The sequence below is a fragment of the Theropithecus gelada genome, chromosome 16 (genome assembly GCF_003255815.1).
Source record: "Theropithecus gelada isolate Dixy chromosome 16, Tgel_1.0, whole genome shotgun sequence".
Classification (NCBI taxonomy): Eukaryota; Metazoa; Chordata; class Mammalia; order Primates; family Cercopithecidae; genus Theropithecus; species Theropithecus gelada.
Genome location: NC_037684.1, coordinates 33,424,963 through 33,449,094, shown reverse-complemented (window position 1 = coordinate 33,449,094; position 24,132 = coordinate 33,424,963). Strand labels below are relative to the sequence as shown.

Below are 24,132 nucleotides of genomic sequence, written 5' to 3'. Positions count from 1 at the left end.
TGCCTCCTCCGACTCTCTCCAGCGCTGCTAAGTTTCTTCGCTCGCCGCCGCGCTCAGAGCTGGGGCCGGGCCGGAGCGGCGCCCCGCTGCCCTGTCCCCGTGTGCAGACCCCGGGCCCGGCCCCGGCCCCCTGCCAAGCCATGCTGTGCGGCCGCTGGAGGCGCTGCCGCCGCCCGCCCGAGGAGCCCCCGGTAGCCGCCCAAGTCGCGGCGCCGGTCGCGCTCCCGTCCCCGCCGACTCCCTCCGATGGCGGCACCAAGAGGCCCGGGCTGCGGGCGCTGAAGAAGATGGGTCAGTGACGGGCAGGGGGCGGTGGGGTGGGCACGGACCGTTCCCAGGGGCCCAGTCTGGGGCGCTCCAGGGAGCAGTTCGTGGACTCCCCAGGCTGTACGGGGCTGGGAGGCTATGGCTAGGGGCGGAGGGCCAGCGCCGTCCAGCTGGGGGTCGCACCTGGGGTCATCCGCGAGAGTCCCGGGGCGAGCCGGGCGCCTAGGATGCTCTTTGCTTCCCACCAGGGGGCGCCCGCGGGGCGTCTGGAGCGCGAATTCGGGCACGGGACGCTGGTGGGGTCCCCAGGGAGAGTGGAGCGGGAGAGGGAGGCTTGGGGTGTCCCTCGCCCGGCTCCCCAGCAGTATCTAGGGTCTGCCAGGGTGTCTCGGGGCCTTGGCAGCCCTTAGGAAGGATGCGAGTTTGTGATTGGCCTCCGCAGAAGAGGCTGGCCTCCGCAGCAGCCCTCCAACCCGCCGCCCCACAGGGGCAGCCACAGCCACACTGCCCTGGCAGGACTGGTCTAACCAGTGAGAAAGCCCGAAAGCCAAGGCTCTCATGTCAGATTTGGGGAAGTCAGTCGTGGAGAAGGAATGTAACTGTGGCTCACTGGAACATCAGAGGCAGCTGGCACTTGGTGGGTTACACGGGTGGTGTCTTGCAATCTTCCTCAACTTCCTAGGTGGGAGGTGAATCCCCATTTCACAGGTGAGGAAACTGACTCAGAGACAGCAAGGAATTTGCCTGTGACCACACAGCCAACAAAGGGCAAAGTGTGACTGGCACGCTGGTGGTGCCCCACCACATGGGCCCTGGTACTCTCTCAGAGTCTGGGAAAAGTGGGACCCGCAGGGTGGTGGAGGGCTTGAATGAGAGGGTGCATGCCAGAGTGTTGTCTGACGTGGAAAGTACCGCACCACTGAAGTGCTGCGTTGGACCTGCCATTGGTAGAGTAGTCAGTGATGGAGAAGCTAGGTGTGGAGCTCTGGAGCAGAAGGACAAGGCTGCCAGGGACCCTGTGTGAAACTTGGGGCAGAATTCAGGGGTCCTGATTGCCAGTTTTGCCTTCTTGTTACCTTCACTCATTCCACCTGAGTGCTGACTATGTCTGGGTGCTGTGCCTGGCACTCTGTTTACTGAGACATAGGACACCGTCTCTACCCTGCAATCCATTCAACTGCGCATGCATTGAACAAGCACTTATGCAGTGCCCATGGTATGGTACTATGGTACAAGCGCTTGTGGAGTGCCTATGGTATGCTCCACCCTGGGGCTCCTGCATGAGAGAGCTGAGGTTCCAGCAGGGAGATCAGACAGTGAAACAAAGAATAGGACCCTGGGGATGGGGGAACAGGGGACAGTGCATGAGGGGTTGGGGAGCCAGCGAGGGCCCTGGCTGGCCCCAGCTGAGGAAGACCGGAGTGGCAAAGGGGAGAGGCTGGGGTTGGGAGGAGCTCCTCCAGGCCCTCCCTGGAGAGTCATGGACTTTATCTGGAGGGCATCAGGAGCCCCAGAAAGGGCTCAGGCAGGAGTGAGTATGGAGAGTGGGGAGCAGGTTGGACGAAGGCAGGGGAGAAACAGGGAGACCCAAGGAGGGAGGCTGAGGAGTTAGTTGGCCAAGGGGTGGGGACCAGACTTGGGGGATACCCAGGATGGACTCCAGAATTCCCAGGAGATAGACTGGGCTGGACTCTGTGATCGACAGGTGTCATTCTCTGGGCTAAGAAATGGTGTGGTTTGGGGATAGCTGAGGGCAGCCCTGGGAGTCAGCCCCAGCAGGGTCATGGGTGCCACAGAAGGGCTGAGGAGTGGCCCCGTGCCCGTTGGCCTCTTCATCCCACACGTTTTTTGAGCGGCATTAGTGGGCCAGGGTGCTGTGCCAGGGCCTGGGGCTACAGAGATGAGTAGCACAGAGCTTTGCCCTCAGGAAGTGCACAGTTTAGTGGGCAGAGTCACATTCAGACAAATAATTACAGCTGAACCCGGGCCTCGGTACCCGTCCGCTGAGTAAGGCTGCACGGGAGCTCTGGGCACCTCATCAAGGTGACACTCTCGGGAACTACGTAGGTATCAGAATGTCATCTCAGCCACCCTCATTCCTCACCACTGCCCTGTCCTGCTGAGTGACTGCAGAGAGAGGAATGTTGAGTCCGAGTCTGTTGGGAATGTCCCTTCCCCAGGCCATAGGGAGCCCAGGGACAGGGTGGAGAAGGAAACCCAGTCTTGGGGCCCAGCCCCTTGGGCCATCAGGGGCCAAGACCTAGGCCTGTCACCCAGGTAGCCTCCCCTGCCTTGCTCTGCCCCTGCCATCACCACACCCCTTAGCCTAACAGAGAATAGATTTTATGTCAAATCAGGTCAAGGGACTAGGGCAGGGAGTGGCTCAGAGGGGCCTGAGGAAGGAAAAACCTTTAGGGCCACACTAGGGAGACCCAGATGGGCAGGGAAGGAGGAAGAAAACACCCCCACAGTGAGTGGGAGTCCTTTGTCCCCACTCCAGTCTCCCGCTCTTGGGCTGGGCTGCTGACTTGCAGGGAATCATTGAAGAGAGAGGAGCGCTAGAGCCCAGTGATCACCTGCCATGCGCGAGGCACTGTGCTGAGCTTGCATCAGACCTGATCCTGCTTAATCCTCAGGCATGCCTGTGCGGGAGGTGCTGTCCTCATGTCACATTACAGACGGGAAGCTCAAGGCAGAGAGGTGCAATCACTGCCCAAGGCCACATGCCTGCCTACTGCCAGAGCCTACTTTTCCATGATGGCTCCCAGTGAATACTTTTTGTTGTTGCTGTTGTTGTTTATGAGACAGCGTCTCATTCTGTCACCCAGGCTGGAGTGCAGTGGCATGATCATGATCATGGCTCACCGCAACCTCAAGTTCCTGAGCTCAAGTGATCCTCCCACCTCAGTCTCCCAAGTAGCTGGGACTCGAGAGACTGGGAGACTGGATACCACCACATCCAGCTAATTTTGTTTTTATTTTTTGTAGAGTTGGGGTCTCACTATGTTGTCCAGGCTGGTCTTGAACTCCTGGGCTCAAAGGATCCTCCTGCCTTGGATTCCCAAAAGTGCTGGGATTACAGGTGTGAGCTACCATTCTTGGCTAGCCTGGTGAATACTAATGAACAATTTTGTCACTGTCCCAGGTGCTTTTCGCATATTATCTCATTTAATGCTCACAATAATATGAGGTAGGTAGTACCGGTAGTCTTCTCTTACAGATGAGGAAACTGAGACTCAGAGAGGTTTGGTAACTTGCCTAGGGTTCAGAGCCAGGAAGTAGCTGAGAGAAAATTTGAACCCAGGCAGTGTGGCCCAGAGTCTGTGCTTGTCACACAGTGACTGATAGAGAAGCTGATACCTGCAGGGGGCCTGCTGGCCGCTCCTCTCCCAGGGGGCACCTGCCAGCCCCCACGAGTGTCCTCACAGGGCTGCCAAATAAAATACAGAACACCCAGTTAAGTTTGGAATTCCACTAAACGTGAAATTTGGAATGTATTTACACTAAAAAATTATTTTTTATCTGAATTTCACATTTAACGTGTGTCCTGGATTTTCTCTGGCAGCCCTGTATCCCCAGAGCCCTGTGTGTGCCTCTGCCCTGATGCTCCGCCCCTGCCCCTCATCCTCCCCACGGGCAGAGGCCTGAGTGGGCAGAATCCCGCCCCCTTCCCTGCCCGGCCTGCATACACTACAAAGTGCCCCTGAGCGAGAGGGCTCGGCCCATGGCCTGCCTGGGATGTCTCCCGCAGGGTGAGTGGGACTGCTGTGGGTGGGCTTGACAGGTGAGGGTCTTCAGAACAACCCCCAGCCCTGGCAGGTGCCTGGCCTGGGTGGTGGGTAAGCTGGGTGGCCCTCCAGGCTAAGCAGGGGCATGCCAGGTGGGACTAGGGGGCTGGCTCTGCCAGGCCCTGTGGTCTCCCTCATATCTTTCCCTGTCCTCCACCCTGACTTCTGCACCCAACCAGGCTTCATGCCTGTTCTGGCCCCACAGAAAAAGGTGCTGCCACCCCCCCTTGCTGTGTCCGGCCCAGGGCCAAGGGAGGCACCGCCTGCCTTTCCTGACTTTGTTGGTTCTCCAAGGAATGTTATGGACTCTGGCACTGAGCCCCCGCCAGGCCCCAGCCCTGGGTGTGGCAGCCAGCTGGGTCATGGGGGACATGATTGGTGTTTGAGGTTCGGAGGCTGCCTGCTGGCTAAAGGATTAGGGTGGGAGGGTCTTTGGGACCCCTCACCATTTTGTGTCCTCTCCCAGGGCCTCACGGCCCCGGCCACCTGGAAACGCTCTTTCTCTACTCCCTGCTTGGCCTTGGCCATGGCTGCTGGCTGTAGCAGTTCCCTGCATGACTCGCATTCCTGCGGAGTCCTGTGTGCACCTCCCAAGTGTGAGCCGCCTATTTCCCCCAGGCTGGCCCACCGTCCACCCTCTCCACCCATGAACTCTGTACACACACACAATCACACTCACATGCACACACACACTCACATTCACTCACGCTCATACACACACACACACTCTCTCTCTCTCCCCCTCACACACACACACACCCTGTCTATGTATACACCCCGCACACACCGCGCCCTGCATGCCACCCCTGCGGGACATGCCTGGACAGAACTCCCACCCTCTCCGCCAGCTGCCCTGGCGCCTGTCTCCACTGCACAGCCTCTGTATCCATCCCTGCCTGGGGCAGCCTGCACTGTCTTTAGCACACAGGGCTTGTCCTCTCTGAGCTCAGTGGTGCACCTGTGAAAAGGGTGGGATTTGGGGCCCCTTCCGCCTCTGACATGAGGTAGTTTCTGGTCCCTGGTCTTGGCTACCTTCACAAAACTGCTCAGGCCCCAGACCATCCACGCCCCAAACCACCGGGCTGCCTGTGGAAGTTGAGAAACTGGGCCTGCCCTTTCCTCACCATGCCTGACCCCTCTCTGGAGGCTGAGATAAGCGGGCAGCTTGGGAAGGTGTCTGAGCCCCAGCTGACAACACTGAATTGGGCGGGAGGTGCCGCTGTCCTGGTCGGGGGGAAGGTACCAGCTGGAGGCCATGGGACTAAGGGGACAGATGGATCAGAACGTGTGGGTGCCTCTTTCCACCTGGGGCACTGACTCACTTCCCCAGAGCCCTGTCTTGGTTTCCCTCTTTGTGATCATTTACTAAGCACCTACTATGGGCCGGGCCTAAACCAGGCTCCATGTGCTTGTGCCTGTTGTGGCCACTCGCAGCCCTTTGGGGTCAGACTCCCCCAACTTCTACCACATTTCAGCTCCACCGGATGCCGACCTGGCTGTCTGCCTCTTTTTTTTTTTTTTTTTTTTTTTTGAGACTGAGTCTGGCTCTGTCGCCCAGGCTGGAGTGCGGTGGCCGGATCTCAGCTCACTGCAAGCTCCGCCTCCCGGGTTCACGCCATTCTCCTGCCTCAGCCTCCCGAGTAGCTGGGACCACAGGCGCCCGCCACTTCGCCCGGCTAGTTTTTGTATTTTTTAGTAGAGACGGGGTTTCACCGTGTTAGCCAGGATGGTCTCGATCTCCTGACCTCGTGATCCGCCCGTCTCGGCCTCCCAAAGTGCTGGGATTACAGGCTTGAGCCACCGCGCCCGGCCGGCTGTCTGCCTCTTTAACAGCATTTTTGAGATATTAATTCACATACCTTATAATTTATCCATTGAAAGTACACAGTGGGGAGCACCTTGGGAGGCAGAGGCTGTTGAATCACTTGAGGCCAGGAGTTTGAGACCAGCCTGGGCATCACAGTGAGACCCCAACTCTACAAAAACATTTAAAAATTATTCAGGCCTGGTGGTGCAAGTCTGTAGTCCCAGCTCCTCGGGAGGCTGAGGCAGGTGGATTGTTTGAGCCCAAGAGTTTAAGGCTCTGCAGTGGGCCATTATTGTACCACTGCACCCCAGCCTGGCTACAGAGCAAGACCCTGTCTCAGGAAAAAAAAAAAAAAAATGTATACAATGGTTTCCAGCATATTATATCATTATACTTTAAAAATTATGGTAAAGTAGGCCGGGTGCTGTGGCTCACGCCTGTAATCCTAGCACTTTGGGAGGCCAAGCCGAGTGGATCATTTGAGGTCAGGAGTTCGAGACCAGCCTGGCCAACATGGTAAAACCCTGTCTCTACTAAAAATGCAACAATTACCTGGAAATCACTTGAACCCAGGAAGTGGGGGTTGCAGTGAGCTGAGATCGTGTCACTGCACTCCAGCCTGGGCAACAGAACGAGACTCTGTCTCAAAAAAAAAAAAAAAAAAAAAATTGGCCGGGCACAGTGGCTCACACCTGTAATCCCAGCACTTTGGGAGGCCAAGGCAGGTGGATCATGAGGTCAGGAGATCGAGACCACCCTGGCTAACACGATGAAACCCCGTCTCTACTAAAAAATACAAAAAAAATTAGCTGGGCGTGGTGGCGGGCACCTGTAGTCCCAGCTACTCGGGAGGCTAAGGCAGGAGAATAGCGTGAACCCAGGAGGTGGAGCTTGCAGTGAGCTGAGTTTGCGCCCCTGCACTCCAGCCTGGGCGACAGAGTGAGACTCCATCTCAAAAAAAAATTATGGCAAAATATATATAATGAAATTGGCCATTGCAACCATTTTGAAGTGGTTAATTCACTGGCATTAATTACATTCACACTGTTGTGCAACCATTACTGTTGCCTATTTCCAAAACTTTTTCATCATCCAAACAGAAACTAACCATCAAGCAGTAACTCTCCATTACCTCCCCATTCCAGCCCCTGGTACCCTCCCAGCTACTTTCTGTCTCTATGAACTTGTCTGCTCTGGGTACGTCACATGGGTGGAATCACATAGTATTTGTCGTTTGGGGTCTGGCTTCTTTCACTTAGCATGATGTTTTCAAGGTTCATCCATATTGTAGCGTGCATCAGATTTCACTCCTTTACATGGCTGAATATTATTCCATTGTATTGATAAACCATATTTTGCTTATGCACTCATTTTTTGTTTGTTTGTTTTGTTTTGTTTTGTTTTTTGAGACAGAGTCTCGCCCTGTTGCCCAGGCTGGAGTATAGTGGTGCAATCTCAGCTCGCTGTAACCTCTGCCTTCCGGTTTCAAGTGATTCTCCTGCCTTAGCCTCCCTAGTAGCTGAGATTACAGGTGTGGGCCACCATGCCCGGCTAATGTTTTGTGTTTCTCGTAGAGACAGGGTTTCACCATGTTGGTCAGGCTGGTCTCGAACTCCTGACCTCAAATGATCTTCCTGCCTCGGCCTCCCAAAGTACTGGGATTACAGGTGTGGGCCACCATGCCCGGCTAATGTTTTATATTTTTCGTAGAGACAGGGTTTCACCATGTTGGTCAGGCTGGTCTCGAACTCCTGACCTCAAGGGATCCACCTGTTTGGCCTCCCTAAGTGCTGGGATTACAGGTGTGAGCCACCATGCCCGGCTAATGTTTTGTATTTTTCATAGGGACAGGGTTTCACCATGTTGGTCAGGCTAGTCTTGAACTCCTGACCTCAAATGATCCGCCTGCCTTGGCCTCCCAAAGTGCTGGGATTACAGGCTCATCTGTTGATGAGCACTCGGGTTGTTTCCACCTTTTGACTCTCATTTACCCTCATTTTCACCGCTATTATTTTGTGATTGTCTCCACCCACTCAGTCACTGGCCCAGCAGCTGCAGGATCAAGGCAGAGATGGTTCAATAGATAGAAACCCCACGGGAACAGTAGGAGTTGGGCGGCTTGTGCACCTGCTCAGAGCAGGTAGGAACAAGGTCAAGGCAACATCTGTGGGTTTGGGCCTTGCAGGACCTATAAATGTTTACTGGGTGGCTGGACGGAGAGCCACGGTCCTCATAGCATCACTGCCCTGGCCCTGAGCCCTCCCTCTGACCTTGCCTCCTTACCTGTTGGTCCTGCCCTTCCTGCTGGACACCCTAGTCCTCTCACTGCTCCAGGGTTCAGAAGCATGAACAGTGGGGAAACAGAAGCACCCACTCAGGGACTCAGCACCTGGCCCCGCCTGGGACTGCACTCTCCTTCTGTTTGGCTTTTCCATTGGGTGTGTGGTTGGGGGGCAGTGCCAGTTTGTGGGGCAGCCTGGAATGTCACCCCTTACCCCAACAGGTTCCTGGGGAGCTGAGGGTAAGGGGCCAGGAGTAGGGGCCCCCTCCATTGGGAGACTGCCCCAGTGGGGGCCCAGTCAGGCGTTCAGGCTGCCTATGTTGATGGCCTGTTTGCAGAAGGCTCTGGACAGAGCAGGCCCCGGTGACTCACCCCCATTTCCGGTCTTAGTCACTCACCTCCCCCACACCCATGGGCTTGGCATCAGAGGGCTGGCCTAGGTAGGGGAGGTGGCCCCGGCTGCAGAGCCTGGTTGTCATGGCAACGAGCAGTCCCCTTTCCCACGGTGGAGGGGGTGTAGGAGGGTGTGCCTAAGTGTGGTGGCACTGCAGGCTCCCCCTAACCGTTCTGCCCTCACCCTGTCATTGTTCAGGATGGGACCATTTAGAGGCTACCTAGACCTGGTGGGTGGGGGGGGGTCTGGTGAGCCCCTCGACCTGGCACATGCCATGTATGCCCAGTTCTTTGTCTGGAGAGGAGGGTTCCACTTTCCCCTTCCTGACCAGGGGGCACCAAGTGGGCATTCACTCAGAGGGCCACAGTCTAGACCCTGAGGGACCCTCTAGAGCCGTTAGGGCCACAGGCTGGCCCCTGAGGGGTCACGGCCTCTTAAGGAGGTGGATTTCTCCTCTTGCCCCTGAGACCCTGATTTTCAGTCATGGTCCGAGTGGTTTTTAAAAATACAGATGCCCAGGCCCCATCCCACACCAGCTGGGTGAGATGCCCTGGGCCATGGTGTCTGCAGCCTCCCCCGGGTAATTCCGATGCACAGCTAAGGTTGAGAAACCCTGACCTGCCAGGCCTTTGCCCTGAACTCCGGACAGATGGGGCAGAGCTGGGGTAGAATTCCCTCCGTTCCCACATCTGCCTGTCTACCTGCCTGCCCCTTCAGTCAACACTAGCTGGGAGCCTGGCTCTGGGATGAGCACTGTGGTGAGGAGATAAGACCTCACTCTGGCCTCAGATTTATTAAAGTTTATAGGTGGGTTTTGTGTTTTAATTAAAGCAAAAAGTGCTGTTAGTGGTCAGAGAGGGAGAACGCCCACTTGAGGACAAATCAAGGAAAGCTTCCTGGAGGAGGTGATATCTGAACTGGTCCTTCAAGGACTCAGATAGGAGGAAGAGAAGGGAGAAGGATCCTACAAAAGGGTCCAAGAGAGGGTGAAAGGAGATGGTCCAGAGATATAGACTCAATTCCTTAGGTCAGAGTTTGCAACCGGGCAAGCAAGGGCCTTGGGGTCGCAAAGCCAAACCCAGTATTAAGGGTCTGTTGAAATAAAGGGAGGAAGAGAGGCCCACTGTCATACTTCTTTTGGCCCATACAGGGGTTATTGGTTTTTGTCTTTTTCAATTTGATTTCGTTGCCAACATTAGAATATCTGGAGGCTTCACACACAGATCTAGATTCCGGTTCTCTGGAAACTCTGGGCCCTCATTCACTCTGGGCTGTGCCCCACCTCCAAAGGCCATGGACTCTCCGTTTACCCAGTTCCCACCTCCTCTAATGTCCCATGGCTCAAAAATCTTTGGCTGTGACTCTCATTGAGGCATTGTAGAGCAGGGTGTGGCACCATCTGGGCTGGGCATCACGTGTTCCAGGGGGCCAGAGCCAGAGGAAGGCCGAAACTCTCTGGGGTACAGTGTCGGTCACGCTGTAGAAACCTCTGAATTTTGGATTTTGCAGCAGGTATGATTGTGGTCTCCATTTTATGGATGGAGAACATGAGGCTTAGTGCCAGGTTAGTGCCACCGGGGCTATGTATTAAATAGCTGGGAAGTGACAGAGTTGAGACTTATTCCCCAGACTTCTGAATTTAGAAGCACTAGAAGAGCCATGCAGTGCAGGGCCCAAGGGCAGAGGTGCTGGAGCCCGACCTCCAGAGCCCAGAGTGGCTTCTACCAATATGGAATTCTGACAACTTACTTAAGCTTCCCTGAGCCTCAGTTTCCTTGTCTGTTAATACATGAGCAGGGCCTGCATACAGGAGGTGCTTTTATTTATTTATATTTTAGAGACAGAGTCTCACTCTGTTGCCCAAGCTGGAGTGCAGTGGCGTAATCTCAGCTCACTGCAACCTCCGCCTCCCGGATTCAAGTGATTTTCATGCCTCAGCCTCCTGAGTAGCTGGGATTACAGGTGCATGACACCATGCCCGGCTAATTTTTTTTGTATTTTTAGTAGAGATGAGGTTTCACTATGTTGGCCATGCTGGGCTTGAACTCCTGTCCTCAAGTGATCCGCCCACCTTGTCCTCCCAAAGTGCTGGGATTACAAGCATGAACCACCATGCCCAGCCAACTTTAAAATTTTTTCTAGAGGCCAGGTACGGTGGCTCACGCCTATAATCCCAACACTTTGGGAGGCCGAGGAGGGCAGATCATGAGGTCAGGAGATCAAGACCATCCTGGCCAACATGGTGAAACCCTGTCTCTACTAAAACTACAAAAATTAGCTGGGGCATGGTGGTACGTGCCTGTAGTCCCAGCTACTTGGGAGGCTGAGGCAGGAGAATTGCTTGAACCCAGAGGTGGAGGTTGCAGTGAGCCGAGATTGCACTACTTGCACTCCAGCCTGGGCAACAGAGCAAGACTCCGTCTCAAAAAAAAAAAAATTTTTTTTTTTTTTTTTGTAGAGATAGGGTCTCGCATTGTTGCCCAGGCTGTTCTCCAGTTCCTGGCTCCAAGCGATCCTCCCATCTTGGCCTCTTGAGTACCTGGGATTACAGGCATGAGCCACTGTACCCAGCCAACATTTGCTTTTATTGAGGAAGGTGGACACTGGCTGCAGAGTGCATGTGGGCTGAAGGGTCATGTGGTGGGTGGCATTGGCTGGGCAAGAGGGAGCACCAAATGTCACAGGACACCTTCCTTTTGGCAGGGCCCCACCAGGCACAAAGAGGGCACCTGGAGATCAGCCGGGCAGGGCTGATCCTGGAGTCCTTGGCCTGTGACCCTGGGGCTAGGGTGGCCTCTGCTGTCCTCCTTGTCTTTGGGAAAGCAGAGGCAAGGTGCTTGGGTTACAGCAAGAGAGATCTAGGTTAGATGGTGAGACCTTCCTGATGGCTGTGGTTTCACATCAAGGGAAAAAGGTTTTTGGTGGCAAATTCTGAACTTGATGGCTGGAAGCCATGTGGTGGGGGATAGTGGCAGAAGGGCAACTTTTTTTTTTTTTTTTTTTTAAGACTCAGTCTCACTCTGTTGCTTAGGCTTCAGTGCAGTGGCACGATCTTGGCTCACTGCAACCTCTGCCTCCTGGGTTCAAGCAATTCTCCTGCCTCAGCCTCCCAAGTAGCTGGGATTACAGGCATGTGCCACCACACTCGGCTTATTTTGTATTTTTAGTAGAGATGGCGTTTCATCATGTTGGCCAGGCTGGTCTCGAACTCCTGACCTCAAGTGATCCGCCCTCCTCGGCCTCCCAAGTGCTGAGATTACAGGCGTGAGCCACCGCACCTGGCCAGAAAGGACAACCTTTAGTGAGGCCTGAGTCCCAGGCATTGCCCGAGGACAGTTCCACACTGAGGGACAGCAGAGGCAGCTGCTTGGAAGGAAGGAGGGAGATGGGGTACGAGTGGGGGTTGGGGGACGCTTAACGCTCCAAAGCCTAAAGCCAAACCCAGTGCAGGAGGCTTCTTACAATCGGGGAGGAGGGGAGGCCTGCGAGGGGCAGGGAAGCTCACTGTGGAGCGAAGGCCTGGGTTTGGAGAGGCTGGAGGAAGGGGCAGCAGGGGGAGCTTCTGGGCAGGGACGGCCTGAAACCCGGGTCCTCCCGCCCCGGCAGGCCTGACGGAGGACGAGGACGTGCGCGCCATGCTGCTGGGCTCCCGGCTCCGCAAGATCCGCTCGCGCACATGGCACAAGGAACGGCTGTACCGGCTGCAGGAGGACGGCCTGAGCGTGTGGTTCCAGCGGCGCATCCCGCGCGCGCCGTCGCAGCACATCTGTGAGAGGCCAGGGAGCGCCGGGTGGGCAGGGAGGTGGGGACAGGCCGGGTCCTCCGCCCTGACCCGGCCCTACCCGCAGTCTTTGTGCAGCACATCGAGGCAGTCCGCGAGGGCCACCAGTCCGAGGGCCTGCGGCGCTTCGGGGGTGCCTTCGCCCCGGCGCGCTGCCTCACCATCGCCTTCAAGGGCCGCCGCAAGAACCTGGACCTGGCGGCGCCCACGGCTGAGGAAGCGCAGCGCTGGGTGCGCGGTCTGACCAAGCTCCGCGCGCGCCTGGACGCCATGAGCCAGCGCGAGCGGCTGGACCAATATCCTGCCGGGGCTGGGAGGGAGGGCCCCAGGGAGGGCCCCATCCTTGGAGAGCCCCCAGGCCCAGGGGAGGCAGGGCCCCTGTCCTGAGGGCGCACAGTCTGGGTCGGAGCCCTAGGTCTTTGAAACAGAGTGGGGACACGTGCCCTGGCTAGGTCCGAGCTCCCACCAGGAGGGGTGGCGCGGCCCCTCCTTCAGGGAGGCCTGAGGCCTTCTGAGGATGGAGACAGGGCCTCCTGTCTTTGGTGAGCCCCAGTCCTGCGGAGGAGACACTGCTACCGTGCTGGGGGAGTCCACAGGCCAAGGGGAAAGTACAGCCCCTAAACCAGGGAGCCCCCAGATCCAGGTGGGGATGACTTACTGGCCAGTTACCTGGGGGCTGGGGGCAGCCTGGTGTGTTACTGTTATTTCCTGAGCACCCACACCTGGATCCACTCCTATCTGCACCGGGCTGACTCCAACCAGGACAGCAAGATGAGCTTCAAGGAGATCAAGAGCCTGCTGAGAATGGTCAACGTGGACATGAACGACATGTACGCCTACCTCCTCTTCAAGGTGGGCTTCCGCCCTGAACCCCAGCCCCTGGCTTTGCCATCACTCTGACCTCTGCCTGCCCCCAGCCGTCTGAGTCATCAGCTCCCCTGCCCTCTCCACCTGCAGCTTTTTTGGAGAAGCAGCCTTTCCCTGCATAAAGGCAACATCTGGGTTTAGTTAGCCTTTGGCCTCCCCTGAGGCCACTGGGCCAGGAAGGGAGTGGGGAGCCAGGGCCCAGAACTTTCCTCCCCCTCAGTTCCTACCCCTGCAAAGTGAGCAGCAAAGCTGTTCTCATTTCCCTGAGTCTGCAGGGCACCTTTTGCATGTGGGGGCACAGGCAGGAGCCAGCCTACAGGCGTGCATGTGCACAGATACATGTGTGCACCCTTCTCCACGCAGACCCTCCACTGTGGCACGTGTTGGCACCTCATGCATGGGAGCACAGGGGCACACAGGAGTGGGCTCTGCAGCTACGGCCCAGCTGGAGCCCCTGGCAGACCTCTGTGTGCATGTGGACAATGGGACCCACCTGTAACCCCGAAAGACAGGAGAGCCCATGGCAGCTGGACCGCTGGGCCACAGCTTCACAGGGATGCTCCATGAATTCTCATTGACTTGTTCAGTGACCCTGGGTGTGAATATGTGCATGTCAGCATAGTAACATGTCCACCTAGGGGAGTGTGAGGGCCCAGGGGTCCTGTCTTGGCCCAGGATCACCATTTTTCCTTCCACATCTTGATTCTTGGGGTAGGTCATGGTGCAGAGGGGCAGGCATAGAACCAGAGAGACCTCCCTTAAAGTCCAGCCCTGCAGGCCAGGCTTAGTGGCTCACCCCTGTCATCCCAGCACTTTGGGAAGCCTAGGCGGGAGGACTGCTTGAAGCCAGGAGTTTGAGATCAGCTTGGGCAACATAGCAAGACCCCATCTCTACAAAAAATACAAAAATTAGCCAGGTGCAGTGGTACACACCTGTGGTCCCAGCTGTCCAGCTATTTGGAAGGCTGAGGTGGGAGGATCACTTGAGATCACACGTTGGAAGCTGCAGTGAGCTATGATCATGCCACTGCACTCCAGCCTGGGTAACAGAGCAAGACCAAACAAACAAACAAAAAACCCAAAGAACAAACAGAGCTGGAGTCACAAGTCTTACTCTGTTTTTCCACCTGTGAAATGGGGAACGTTGCCTTCTCAGATGTGGTAGATGACAGATGGGTTTAAAGGGGCCAGGTTTCCTGGAGTGTCTGCCTCCTCTGAGCTTCTCCCTCTGCTCCCCAGGAGTGTGACCACTCCAACAATGACCGTCTAGAGGGGGCTGAGATTGAGGAGTTCCTGCGGCGGCTGCTGAAGCGGCCGGAGCTGGAGGAGATCTTCCATCAGTACTCGGGCGAGGACCACGTGCTGAGTGCCCCTGAGCTGCTGGAGTTCCTGGAGGACCAGGGCGAGGAGGGCGCCACGCTGGCCCACGCCCAGCAGCTCATTCAGACCTACGAGCTCAACGAGACAGGTGGGGGGCAGCACGGCCAGGTCATGGCACCTGACAGGGCTGTGTTGCCAGCTGAGTGGGTTCTGCTGCAGGCTGGCTGCGGGCACTGTCTCGGCCAGGTTAGCTTGCCTCCTCCAGGCTCAGCTTCCACATGTGTAAAATGGCACAACAGCGTGCCTTCCTCCCAGGGTCTGGTCGAAGGTTAAGTGGCATGACTTACAGAGTCTAGTCAGTAGATTGTCTAGTCTATTCCTAAGTTGAGTGGGCCTTGGGGGCATTGAAAGCTGGACATGGGGGATCCCCATGTGGCCTGATGCCCTCTCCTGCCACCCCTGCAGCCAAGCAGCACGAGCTGATGACACTGGATGGCTTCATGATGTACCTGTTGTCACCGGAGGGGGCTGCCTTGGACACCACCCACACGTGTGTGTTCCAGGACATGAACCAGCCCCTCGCCCACTACTTCATCTCTTCCTCTCACAACACCTATCTGACCGACTCCCAGATTGGGGGGCCCAGCAGCACCGAGGCCTACATTAGGTACTGTAGTAGGAGTTGAATGTGCCCGGGAGCCCCACCTGGAGAGAGACATGGGGCTGGCTTCCTGGGGCCTTCCTGGCTCAGCCTGCCTGCTGCCCTGCTCTGTGGCACTCTCCCAACACCTTGCCCGTCCACCCATCTGTCCACCCACAGGGCCTTTGCCCAGGGATGCCGCTGCGTGGAGCTGGACTGCTGGGAGGGGCCAGGAGGGGAGCCCATCATCTATCACGGACATACTCTCACCTCCAAGATTCTCTTCCGGGATGTGGTCCAAGCCGTGCGTGACCATGCCTTCACGGTGAGCCCCTGGGATGCCCAGCCTCAGCCCCACAGCCTTCGCAATGACCTCCCTCCACGCCCACGTGCCAGCTGCGCTCAGTCCTTCCAGGGGAAACCCTTGCCCAGAGAATCATTCATTCACCAAGTGCTGCTGGGATAAGTGGCCAACGGGGTGGAATAAAGCTGAATGAGATGCCACTCTCATATTTGGGAAATATGTTCCCTCTCATATTTGGAAAATGTCTTAAATATGAGAGGGAACATATTTGGGGGAGGGAAAGACTTTTTTTTTTTTTTTTTTTTTTTTTTTNAGGTGATCCAGCTGCCTTGGCCTCCCAAAGTGCTGGGATTACAGGCATGAGCCACGGTACCCGGCGTAGAATCTGGTTTTATTTTTATTTTATATATATATTTTTTTGAGACGGAGTCTCGCTCTGTCGCCCAGGCTGGAGTGCAGTGGCCGGATCTCAGCTCACTGCAAGCTCCGCCTCCCGGGTTCACACCATTCTCCTGCCTCAGCCTCCCGAGTAGCTGGGGCTATAGGCGCCCGCCACCTCGCCCGGCTAGTTTTTTGTATTTTTTAGTAGAGACGGGGTTTCACCGTGTTAGCCAGGATGGTCTCGATCTCATGACCTTGTGATCCGCCCGTCTTGGCCTCCCAAAGTGCTGGGATTACAGGCTTGAGCCACCGCTCCCGGCTGGGAAGGACATTTGAATCATGACTTCCAAAGAATAAGCTGTAAGAGAAGCTCACCAGTGGCACCTACATAAACTGCAGCTTCGGTCACAGTGTGCAGATCTTCCCATCAGCAAATGATGGCAGGAGAGTTTTCAACATCATTGACATGGTCAATGTCATTCACATGTAAAAAGCATTTATGGGACCAGGTGCGGTGGCTCACACCTGTATTCCCAGCACTCTGGGAGGCTGATGCAAGGATCACTTGAGGCCAGGAATTCCAGACCAGCCTGAGCAAATAGCTGTATCCTGTCTCAACAAAAATAAAAATTAGCTGAGTGTGGGGGCATGTGCCTGTAGGCTGAGTTACTCAGGAGGCTGAGGTGGGAGGATCACTTGAGCTCAGGACTGGAGAATGTGGGGTTACTGACTGCGCCACTGCACTTCAGCCTGGATGATGGAGCTAGACCAAAGCATAAACAACAAAAATTGGCCGGGCGTGGTGGCTCACACCTGTAATCCCAGCACTTTGGGAGGCTGAGGTGGGCAGATCACCTGAGGTCAGGAGTTTGAGACCAGCCTGGCCAACATGGTGAAACCCCGTCTCTACTAAAAATACAAAAATTAGCTGGGTGTGGTGGCGGGTGCCCGCAATCCCAGCTACTCCGGAGGCTGAGGCAGAGAGAATCGCTTGAACCCGGGAGATGGAGTTGTAGTGAGCTGAAATTGCATCACTGCACTCCAGCCTGGGTAACAGAGCAACACTCCATCTCAAAGAAAAAAAAAAAATCATTCCTGCAGCCTCCCTCAGCCTCCTGGACAGTCTAGCCCTTCCCTGGGTTCTCCAGAGCCCTGCTTTGCCTGTTTGTCCTGCTTGTCCTGAAGGGTCTGGGAGCCAGATGTTGGGAGGTACTGGCAGAGGGAGGGGAGTGGCTCTGAGCCACTGCCCTTCCCCACACAGCTGTCCCCCTACCCTGTCATCCTATCCCTGGAGAACCACTGCGGGCTGGAGCAGCAGACTGCCATGGCCCGCCACCTCCGCACCATCCTAGGGGACATGCTGGTGACACAGGCGCTGGACTCCCCAAATCCTGAGGAGCTGCCTTCCCCAGAGGTGATGCACCCCAGCCCCCAGCCTGGATGGAGGGAGGTCTGGTGGGAGTCCGCCTCCCCCAACTGGTTGTGCCACCTCTCTGGCTCGGGACCCCTCACCTCTCCCTGCCTTAACCTTTCTCCGTTCCTCTGTTCATCTGACGTCTGCCACCCCCTGGTCTTGTCCTTCTGCTGCCCTCTGGCTCTCCATTCTTGACTAGACCCCCCCCACACACACACCCTCTTCCATGACCTGGCTCTGCCCTGCTGGCCCTGTGTCCCTGCTGGTAGAGTCCTGCAGGCTCTGCCATTCCCTCCTGCAAGGCCCCGTTTGACAGTTTCTCCACCTGGAAGTCCCTTCCCAGCCATCCACACTTGCCAAGCATCACCTGCTTAGAATTCAGCTCAACTTCAGCCGCCTCTTCCGTGGCCTTATCCACTTTCCCAACTCTTAGGTCTGAGGCAGCCTGCTGCTCTCCCCCAGACCGCGGAGTGCATCCTCGGCCCTCTCCAGACGTTTATCCTGTCGGGCTCCTTGAGAAAACTCCCCTCCTACTTCCAATCCCCAACATGCAGGCAGGGTTGACTCACCCTCGTGTGTGTGTGAGACGTGATTTTTGTTATTAGTATGACAGTCACACCCATATGGTAAAAGAAAACTGAGCTGTACCAAGGGACACAATGAACGGTGCTTCCCTTCCTCCACTGACCTGTCCTCTTTCACAAGAAGTAACCATCTCCAACTTTCTTGCGTATGCTTCGAGAATTTCCCCACACACATTACCTGTGTACATGTGTGTACTGTCTTCTCTTTTAAATGGTACCAAAAAAGGACTGTGTGATTCCAGGTTGTAGCCCCACTTCTTCCACGTTGTAGCCTCACTTCTTCCACGTTGTAGCCCCACTTCTTCCACGTTGTAGCCCCACTTCTTCCACGTTGTAGCCCCACTTCTTCCACGTTGTAGTCTCACTTCTTCCACGTAAGATCTTTTTTGAAGAGGGTCGCTTCCCTTTCAGTCGTGAGCTGTCGCGTGCATCATAGTGGCTGCTGTGTATATTCTGATGTTGAGGGACCTTACTAAGCATCCCTTCCTGATGGCTTCCTAGGCCGTTCGCCACTCTTTCCTATTAGACACTCATCTCTGTGTCTCCTTTCCTGCCTCCCACGCGCAGCCAGCCCTTCACACGGTGGTGGTTGAATAACTGACTGACCGGCCGCCACAGGGGTGAGAAGGCCTAACCCTTCATCCTCCACATTGGCCCCCACAGCAGCTGAAGGGCCGGGTCCTGGTGAAGGGGAAGAAGCTGCCTGCTGCTCGGAGCGAGGATGGCCGGGCTCTGTCGGACAGGGAGGAGGAGGAGGACGATGACGAGGAGGAAGAAGAGGAGGCGGAGACTGCAGCACAGAGGCGGCTGGTGAGAGCTGGTGGGCTGGGGTGGGTGGGGTGGGGAAGCGGGGGAAGGTGGGAGGACGGGTGTGGGGAGCGGGGGCCAGCTGAGCCCTGCTGAGGCTGGTCTCCTAGGCTAAGCAGATCTCCCCGGAGCTGTCGGCCCTGGTCGTGTACTGCCACGCCACCCGCCTGCGGACCCTGCACCCTGCCCCCGACGCCCCGCAGCCCTGCCAGGTCAGCTCCCTCAGCGAGCGCAAAGCCAAGAAACTCATCCGGGAAGCAGGTAGGAGCCAGGGCACTGGGTGTCTGGGGCGAGAGGGCGATGGGGGCACCTCCTGAAGGGGGCCTGGAAAGGAGTTGGGGGGCTTTGGGGGACAGTAAAGAGGTCAAGAGGACCCCAGAGAGGGGCTGGGCTGAGGGAATGAGGGCCCTGCACATGCCAGGGTGGATGGAGGGGAGAGTGGCAAGCTGAGGGCGGCCTGCTGTCTGCAGCCTGCTGTCTGCCTTCAGAGGCCTGTGGTGGGGCCGGCCATAGAGGGAGATGGGCCAGGCTGGGCTGGGGGTTGGGGGAGCCCAGCCGCTGCTGCGACACTGGGGAGGAATTCCTGGGGCAGGTGATGCTGAGAAGACACATCACCTGGAGGACTAGGAAGCAGCCAGGAGAAGAGGCGGGAGGGCTTTCCAGACAGGAGGAACAGGCTGTTGAAGGCCTGGAAGCTTGGCCTGGAGAAGAGTTCCAGGAACCATGGTGGAGCTGGAGGGCTGTGGGCATTCACTGTACTTGGTTGGAACTTTGTCAGGAGCAGGGAACTGGGGGCTGGGGATGTGGAGCCAGGCTGTGTGGGTGGAGAGGATCCCTGCAGCCTCCTCAGTGAGCTCCCCTCTCAGCCTAGGTCAGAAGAGAGTGAGGAGCAGGGGCAGGGTGAGCTGGGGATGGGCTTGGCCTCTGTTCCCTGGAGGTTATAGGCCGGGGCTTTGGGTGAGGGACCCCCGGGGTCTGTCACAGTCTCACCCCAACTCTGCCCCAGGGAACAGCTTCGTCAGGCACAATGCCCGCCAGCTGACCCGCGTGTACCCGCTGGGGCTGCGGATGAACTCGGCCAACTATAGTCCCCAGGAGATGTGGAACTCGGGCTGTCAGCTGGGTGAGTGGGGGCCACATGAGCGGGAGCAGGCGGGGTGCCACAATGTGGGAGAGGCCTCAGCAGTGAGGGCCCACACAGCCTTCCAGACGGTGGAAACATGCATTTTGTTGATTATTTTTAAAGTTGCCAGCAATGTAGGTGGGAAAATCAAATCAGGCTCGCTTATTCTTGACAGTGTACAGGTCTCGCATTTTTATGATGGTAGAAATTAAAACATCCACTCCCATGTTCCCTGACACACACAACCCCCACACACCTGGCAGTCCCACTAAGTCAACACTGATAAGGGTGGGCTCTGGGGGACGCTGAGCCCCACCAAAGGAGGCCGTATCGTCTCCTTGGGGTAAGGGTGGAAACAAGCCCAGGCTTCCTCAGACCCCTGGCTCTGACCCAAGCCTGGCCCTGAGGGTGGGGGCTTTTCCAGCACCTTCCAGCCTGGAGGGATCCCAGGGCGGAAGTACAGGTGACAGTGGGGGCTGAGTCCATGACCCTCTCCCCTAAAGTCATGGTGGGGGCAGAGCAGCACTGAGCAGACAGTGGGACCCCAGGCCCTTTGTAGAGAGGAATGCAGTCCCCTGAAACTGAGTAGTGAGAACAGGGCCGCTAAGAGCCCCTGCTCTGACCCTGCTGTGTCCACAGTGGCCTTGAACTTCCAGACGCCAGGCTACGAGATGGACCTCAATGCCGGCCGCTTCCTGGTCAATGGGCAGTGTGGCTACGTCCTGAAACCTGCCTGCCTGCGGCAACCTGACTCGACCTTTGACCCTGAGGACCCGGGACCTCCCAGAACCACTCTCAGCATCCAGGTCAGCAGGCTGGAACGGGCCCCAGCCTGGGGTCACACTGGTTCTAGAGAGGCTCTTTGTGAGGTAGAGGAAGGCAAGGGGGGCTGGGGACAGGTTGGAAGTGACGGGTGGTCTGAGCTTGAGGCCCATCAGGGGATGGCCAAGGTGGGCGTGGGCCCCAGCTGCTCCCTCCCTCACCCCACAGGTGCTGACTGCACAGCAGCTGCCCAAGCTGAACGCCGAGAAGCCACATTCCATTGTGGACCCCCTGGTGCGCGTTGAGATCCATGGGGTGCCCGCAGACTGTGCCCGGCAGGAGACTGACTATGTGCTCAACAATGGTGGGCAGCTGCTGGCAAAAGTGTCGGGGGGAGACTGCAGAGAGCGAAGGGGGGTGCAGGGTGGATCCTGGTTCCCTGGGGCTCTGACTGCCACCCCTGTGCCCTAGGCTTCAACCCCCACTGGGGGCAGACCCTGCAGTTCCAGCTGCGGGCTCCGGAGCTGGCGCTGGTCCGGTTTGTGGTGGAAGATTATGACGCCACCTCCCCCAATGACTTTGTGGGCCAGTTTACACTGCCTCTTAGCAGCCTAAAGCAAGGTTGGTGGAGGCTGGTGGGGATGGAGAGGGATGTGGGTACAGGCCCTGCAGACCCTGTTCACCTTTGTGCCTTGAATTTCCTGCCCTGAAGCGTGCCCAGGCTGGGCCAGACCCCTAGGGTACGCAGAGGACCTGAGGCCTGGCTGTCCTCCCCACAGGGTACCGCCACATACACCTGCTTTCCAAGGACGGGGCCTCACTGTCACCAGCTACGCTCTTCATTCAAATCCGCATCCAGCGCCCCTGAGGGCCCAGCTCACCCGCCCTGGGGTTCTGCGAGTGCCAGTCCACATCCCCTGCAGAGCCCTCTCCTCTGGAGTCAGATGGTGGGAGTACCAGCCCCCAGCCCACCCACTTGGCCCACTCAGCCCACTCAGCCCACTCACCAGGCGCTGGTCTCACCTGGGTGCTGAGGGCTGCCTGGGCCCCTCCTGAAGAATCAACAGGTGCTCATGTGACTTCAGTGAGCTCCAACCCTGAGGCCCTGAGATGGCCCCCCAGCTCCTGTCCTCAGCCTACCCCTCATTGTGACTTATGAGGAGCCAAGCCTGTTGCTGCCAGGAGACTTGGGGAGCAGGACACCTGTGGGCCCTCAGTTCCCCTCTGTCCTCCCGTGGGCCATCCCAGCCTCCTTCCCCCAGAGGAGAACAGTCCACCCCACTTGGCCTGGACCCCGGGCTTAGCCCCTAAGCCCTCCTTTACCCTAGGCCTTCCTGGACTCCTCCCTCCAGCTCTGGAACCTGAGTTCCCCTTCCCTTCTCAAAGCAAGAAGGGAGCGCTGAGGCATGAAGCCCTGGGGAAACTGGCAGTAGGTTTTGGTTTTTATTTTTTGAGACAGGGTCTCGCTCCATCGCCCAGGCTGGAGTGCAGTGTTGCAATCACGGCTCACTGCAGCCTTGAACTCCCAGGCTCAAGCGATCCTCCCATCTCAGCCTCCTGAGTAGCTGGGACTACAGACACAGGCCACCACACCTGGCTAATTTTTAAATTTTATGTAGAGATGGGGGGGACTCCCTATGTTGCCCAGGCTGGTCTCGAGCTCCTGACCTCAAGTGATCCTCCTGCCCCGGCATTCCAAAGTGCTGGGATTACAGGTGTGAGCTACTGCCCCGGCCTAGCAGTAGGTTTGTAACTGTTTCATAAAAGAGCCCTGGAGAAGACAGTAGAATGAGCCTATCTAGTTTAAAAAATAAAGAAGCTCAGGCCGGGCGCGGTGGCTCAAGCCTGTAATCCCAGCACTTTGGGAGGCCGAGACGGGTGGATCACGAGGTCAGGAGATCGAGACCATCCTGGCTAACATGGTGAAACCCCGTCTCTACTAAAAAATAACAAAAAACTAGCCGGGCGATGTGGCGGACGCCTGTAGTCCCAGCTACTCGGGAGGCTGAGGCAGGAGAATGGCGTGAACCCGGGAGGCGGAGCTTGCACTGAGCTGAGATCCGGCCACTGCACTCCAGCCTGGGCGACAGAGCAAGACTCCGTCTCAAAAAAAAAAAAAATAAATAAATAAATAAGCTCATTTATTTTACCACTGCCACTCCCTGATCACCTCTATGCTGCCACCCCCACAGGCCCATGAGGAGGGACAGGGCTGGATGAGTCCCTTGGCCCTCTCCCCTCAACAGGGCATGGACTTGTCTAAGACAGCCAGGGGGTGGCAGCAGGAGATGCCACAGCTCAAAATAGCCTGACCCCTGCTCCTGGCTTAAAGCTGCTGCGAGTATCACAAGACTGTCTGAGGATGCCAATTTACAAGGTCAGCGCCTCTCCACGATGCGCGCGCGCGCGCATACACACACACATACACACAGAGGGGCCTTGAATGAGGAGGGGACAGGAGTCTGAGGGACCCTCAGACAGACTGCCACTCCCACGCTTAGCTGGGCTCAAGGCCCCTGTCTGCTCAGTAGGGCAAATCCCAAGGACACGGGCTTTCCTTCCTTCCTCCAGCCAGCCAGCCTTTTACACAAAGGCTGGAAACACTGCTTGGGCCGCCTCTATAGGAATGCTGGGAGAGCGCACTGGACACTAGACAACAGAATCTGGAAAAAATCCTGCACCCCCCGTCAGGGTGACAATGTGGAGGCCTGGTGTTTTAGGTTCTGCCAGGCGACAGTGCCGGCACTGAACAAGGGCAGAACTTGACATTAGTCCCCAGAGGGTGGCCTGGAACTGGGCTGGGATAGGCCTTGAACTGGCCCCAAGCCCTGCAGAAACCAAAACACAAGGCTGGGGCAGACTCCACCTTCTAGCAACTCCAAGAACTGATGCAGAAAGTGGCAGTGTCCCCCGCTCCTTCATGCTGGGAGTGGCGTTTGGCTCTGGTGTATCTGTCTGTCTGAAAGAGGATAATCAGAATCAAAAGGGCCCAGAAGGAATGGGCCGGGCCAGGCAGCCCAGGCATCTGGCACTCCGGGCTGTCAGGAGGGTCAGGCTGCCAAACTGCAGCCTCAGGATGGGAGGCACAGAGAGGCTAAGTCCAGTTTTAGCAAATGAAGAGCTATTAGCATTGCCCAGCCCCTGCAGAGCCAGCTCTGGCTGGGGGGGTCTGGGTCCCCATCCTGCTTGGCTTCTCTGGTTTCGTATATGGTACCAAGAGGAAGGAGTGAAGGCTAGGACGAGGGCCCAATGCTGAGAAAGCTGCCTTGAAAGGGCAAGAGTCTTTTTTTTGAGACAAAGTCTTGCTCGTCCCCCAGGCTGGAGTACAATGGCGCAATCTCAGCTCACTGTAACCTCCGCCTCCCGGGTTCAAGCGATTCTCCTGCCTCAGCCTCTCCAGTAGCTGGGATTACAGGCGCGCACCACCATGCCCGGCTAATTTTTGTATTTTTAGTAGAGACGGGGTTTCACCATGTTGGCCAGGCTGGTCTTGAACTCCTGACCTCAGGTGATCCACCCGCCTTGACCTGCCAAAAGGGCAAGAGTCTTTAAGGAAGTGAACTGGGAAGTGGAAGTGAGGGAGAAATCACAGCTTTTTTTTTTTTTTTTTTT

The 24,132-nt window shown here is 56.8% G+C and overlaps 1 protein-coding gene across 2 annotated transcripts; it reads left to right on the top strand.

The window, feature by feature from the left end:
- The first annotated feature begins 13 nt into the window (after nt 1–13).
- On the top strand, nt 14–22,373 carry PLCD3 (phospholipase C delta 3). Of its 2 annotated transcripts, XM_025363874.1 has the most exons (16): nt 14–291; nt 12,144–12,305; nt 12,386–12,614; nt 13,041–13,170; nt 14,425–14,653; nt 14,971–15,172; nt 15,326–15,470; nt 17,092–17,244; nt 18,492–18,638; nt 18,746–18,896; nt 19,642–19,758; nt 20,398–20,564; nt 20,749–20,884; nt 20,992–21,141; nt 21,300–21,380; nt 22,074–22,373. In XM_025363874.1, exons 1-16 carry the CDS (start codon nt 141–143, stop codon nt 22,079–22,081), a joined length of 2,358 nt encoding a protein of 785 aa, XP_025219659.1. In that variant the 5' UTR covers nt 14–140; the 3' UTR covers nt 22,082–22,373. The 2 variants fall into 2 exon arrangements, with proteins under 2 accessions (XP_025219659.1, XP_025219658.1); XM_025363873.1 differs by having other exon boundaries at nt 21,300–22,373.
- The last annotated feature ends 1,759 nt before the right edge of the window (nt 22,374–24,132 follow it).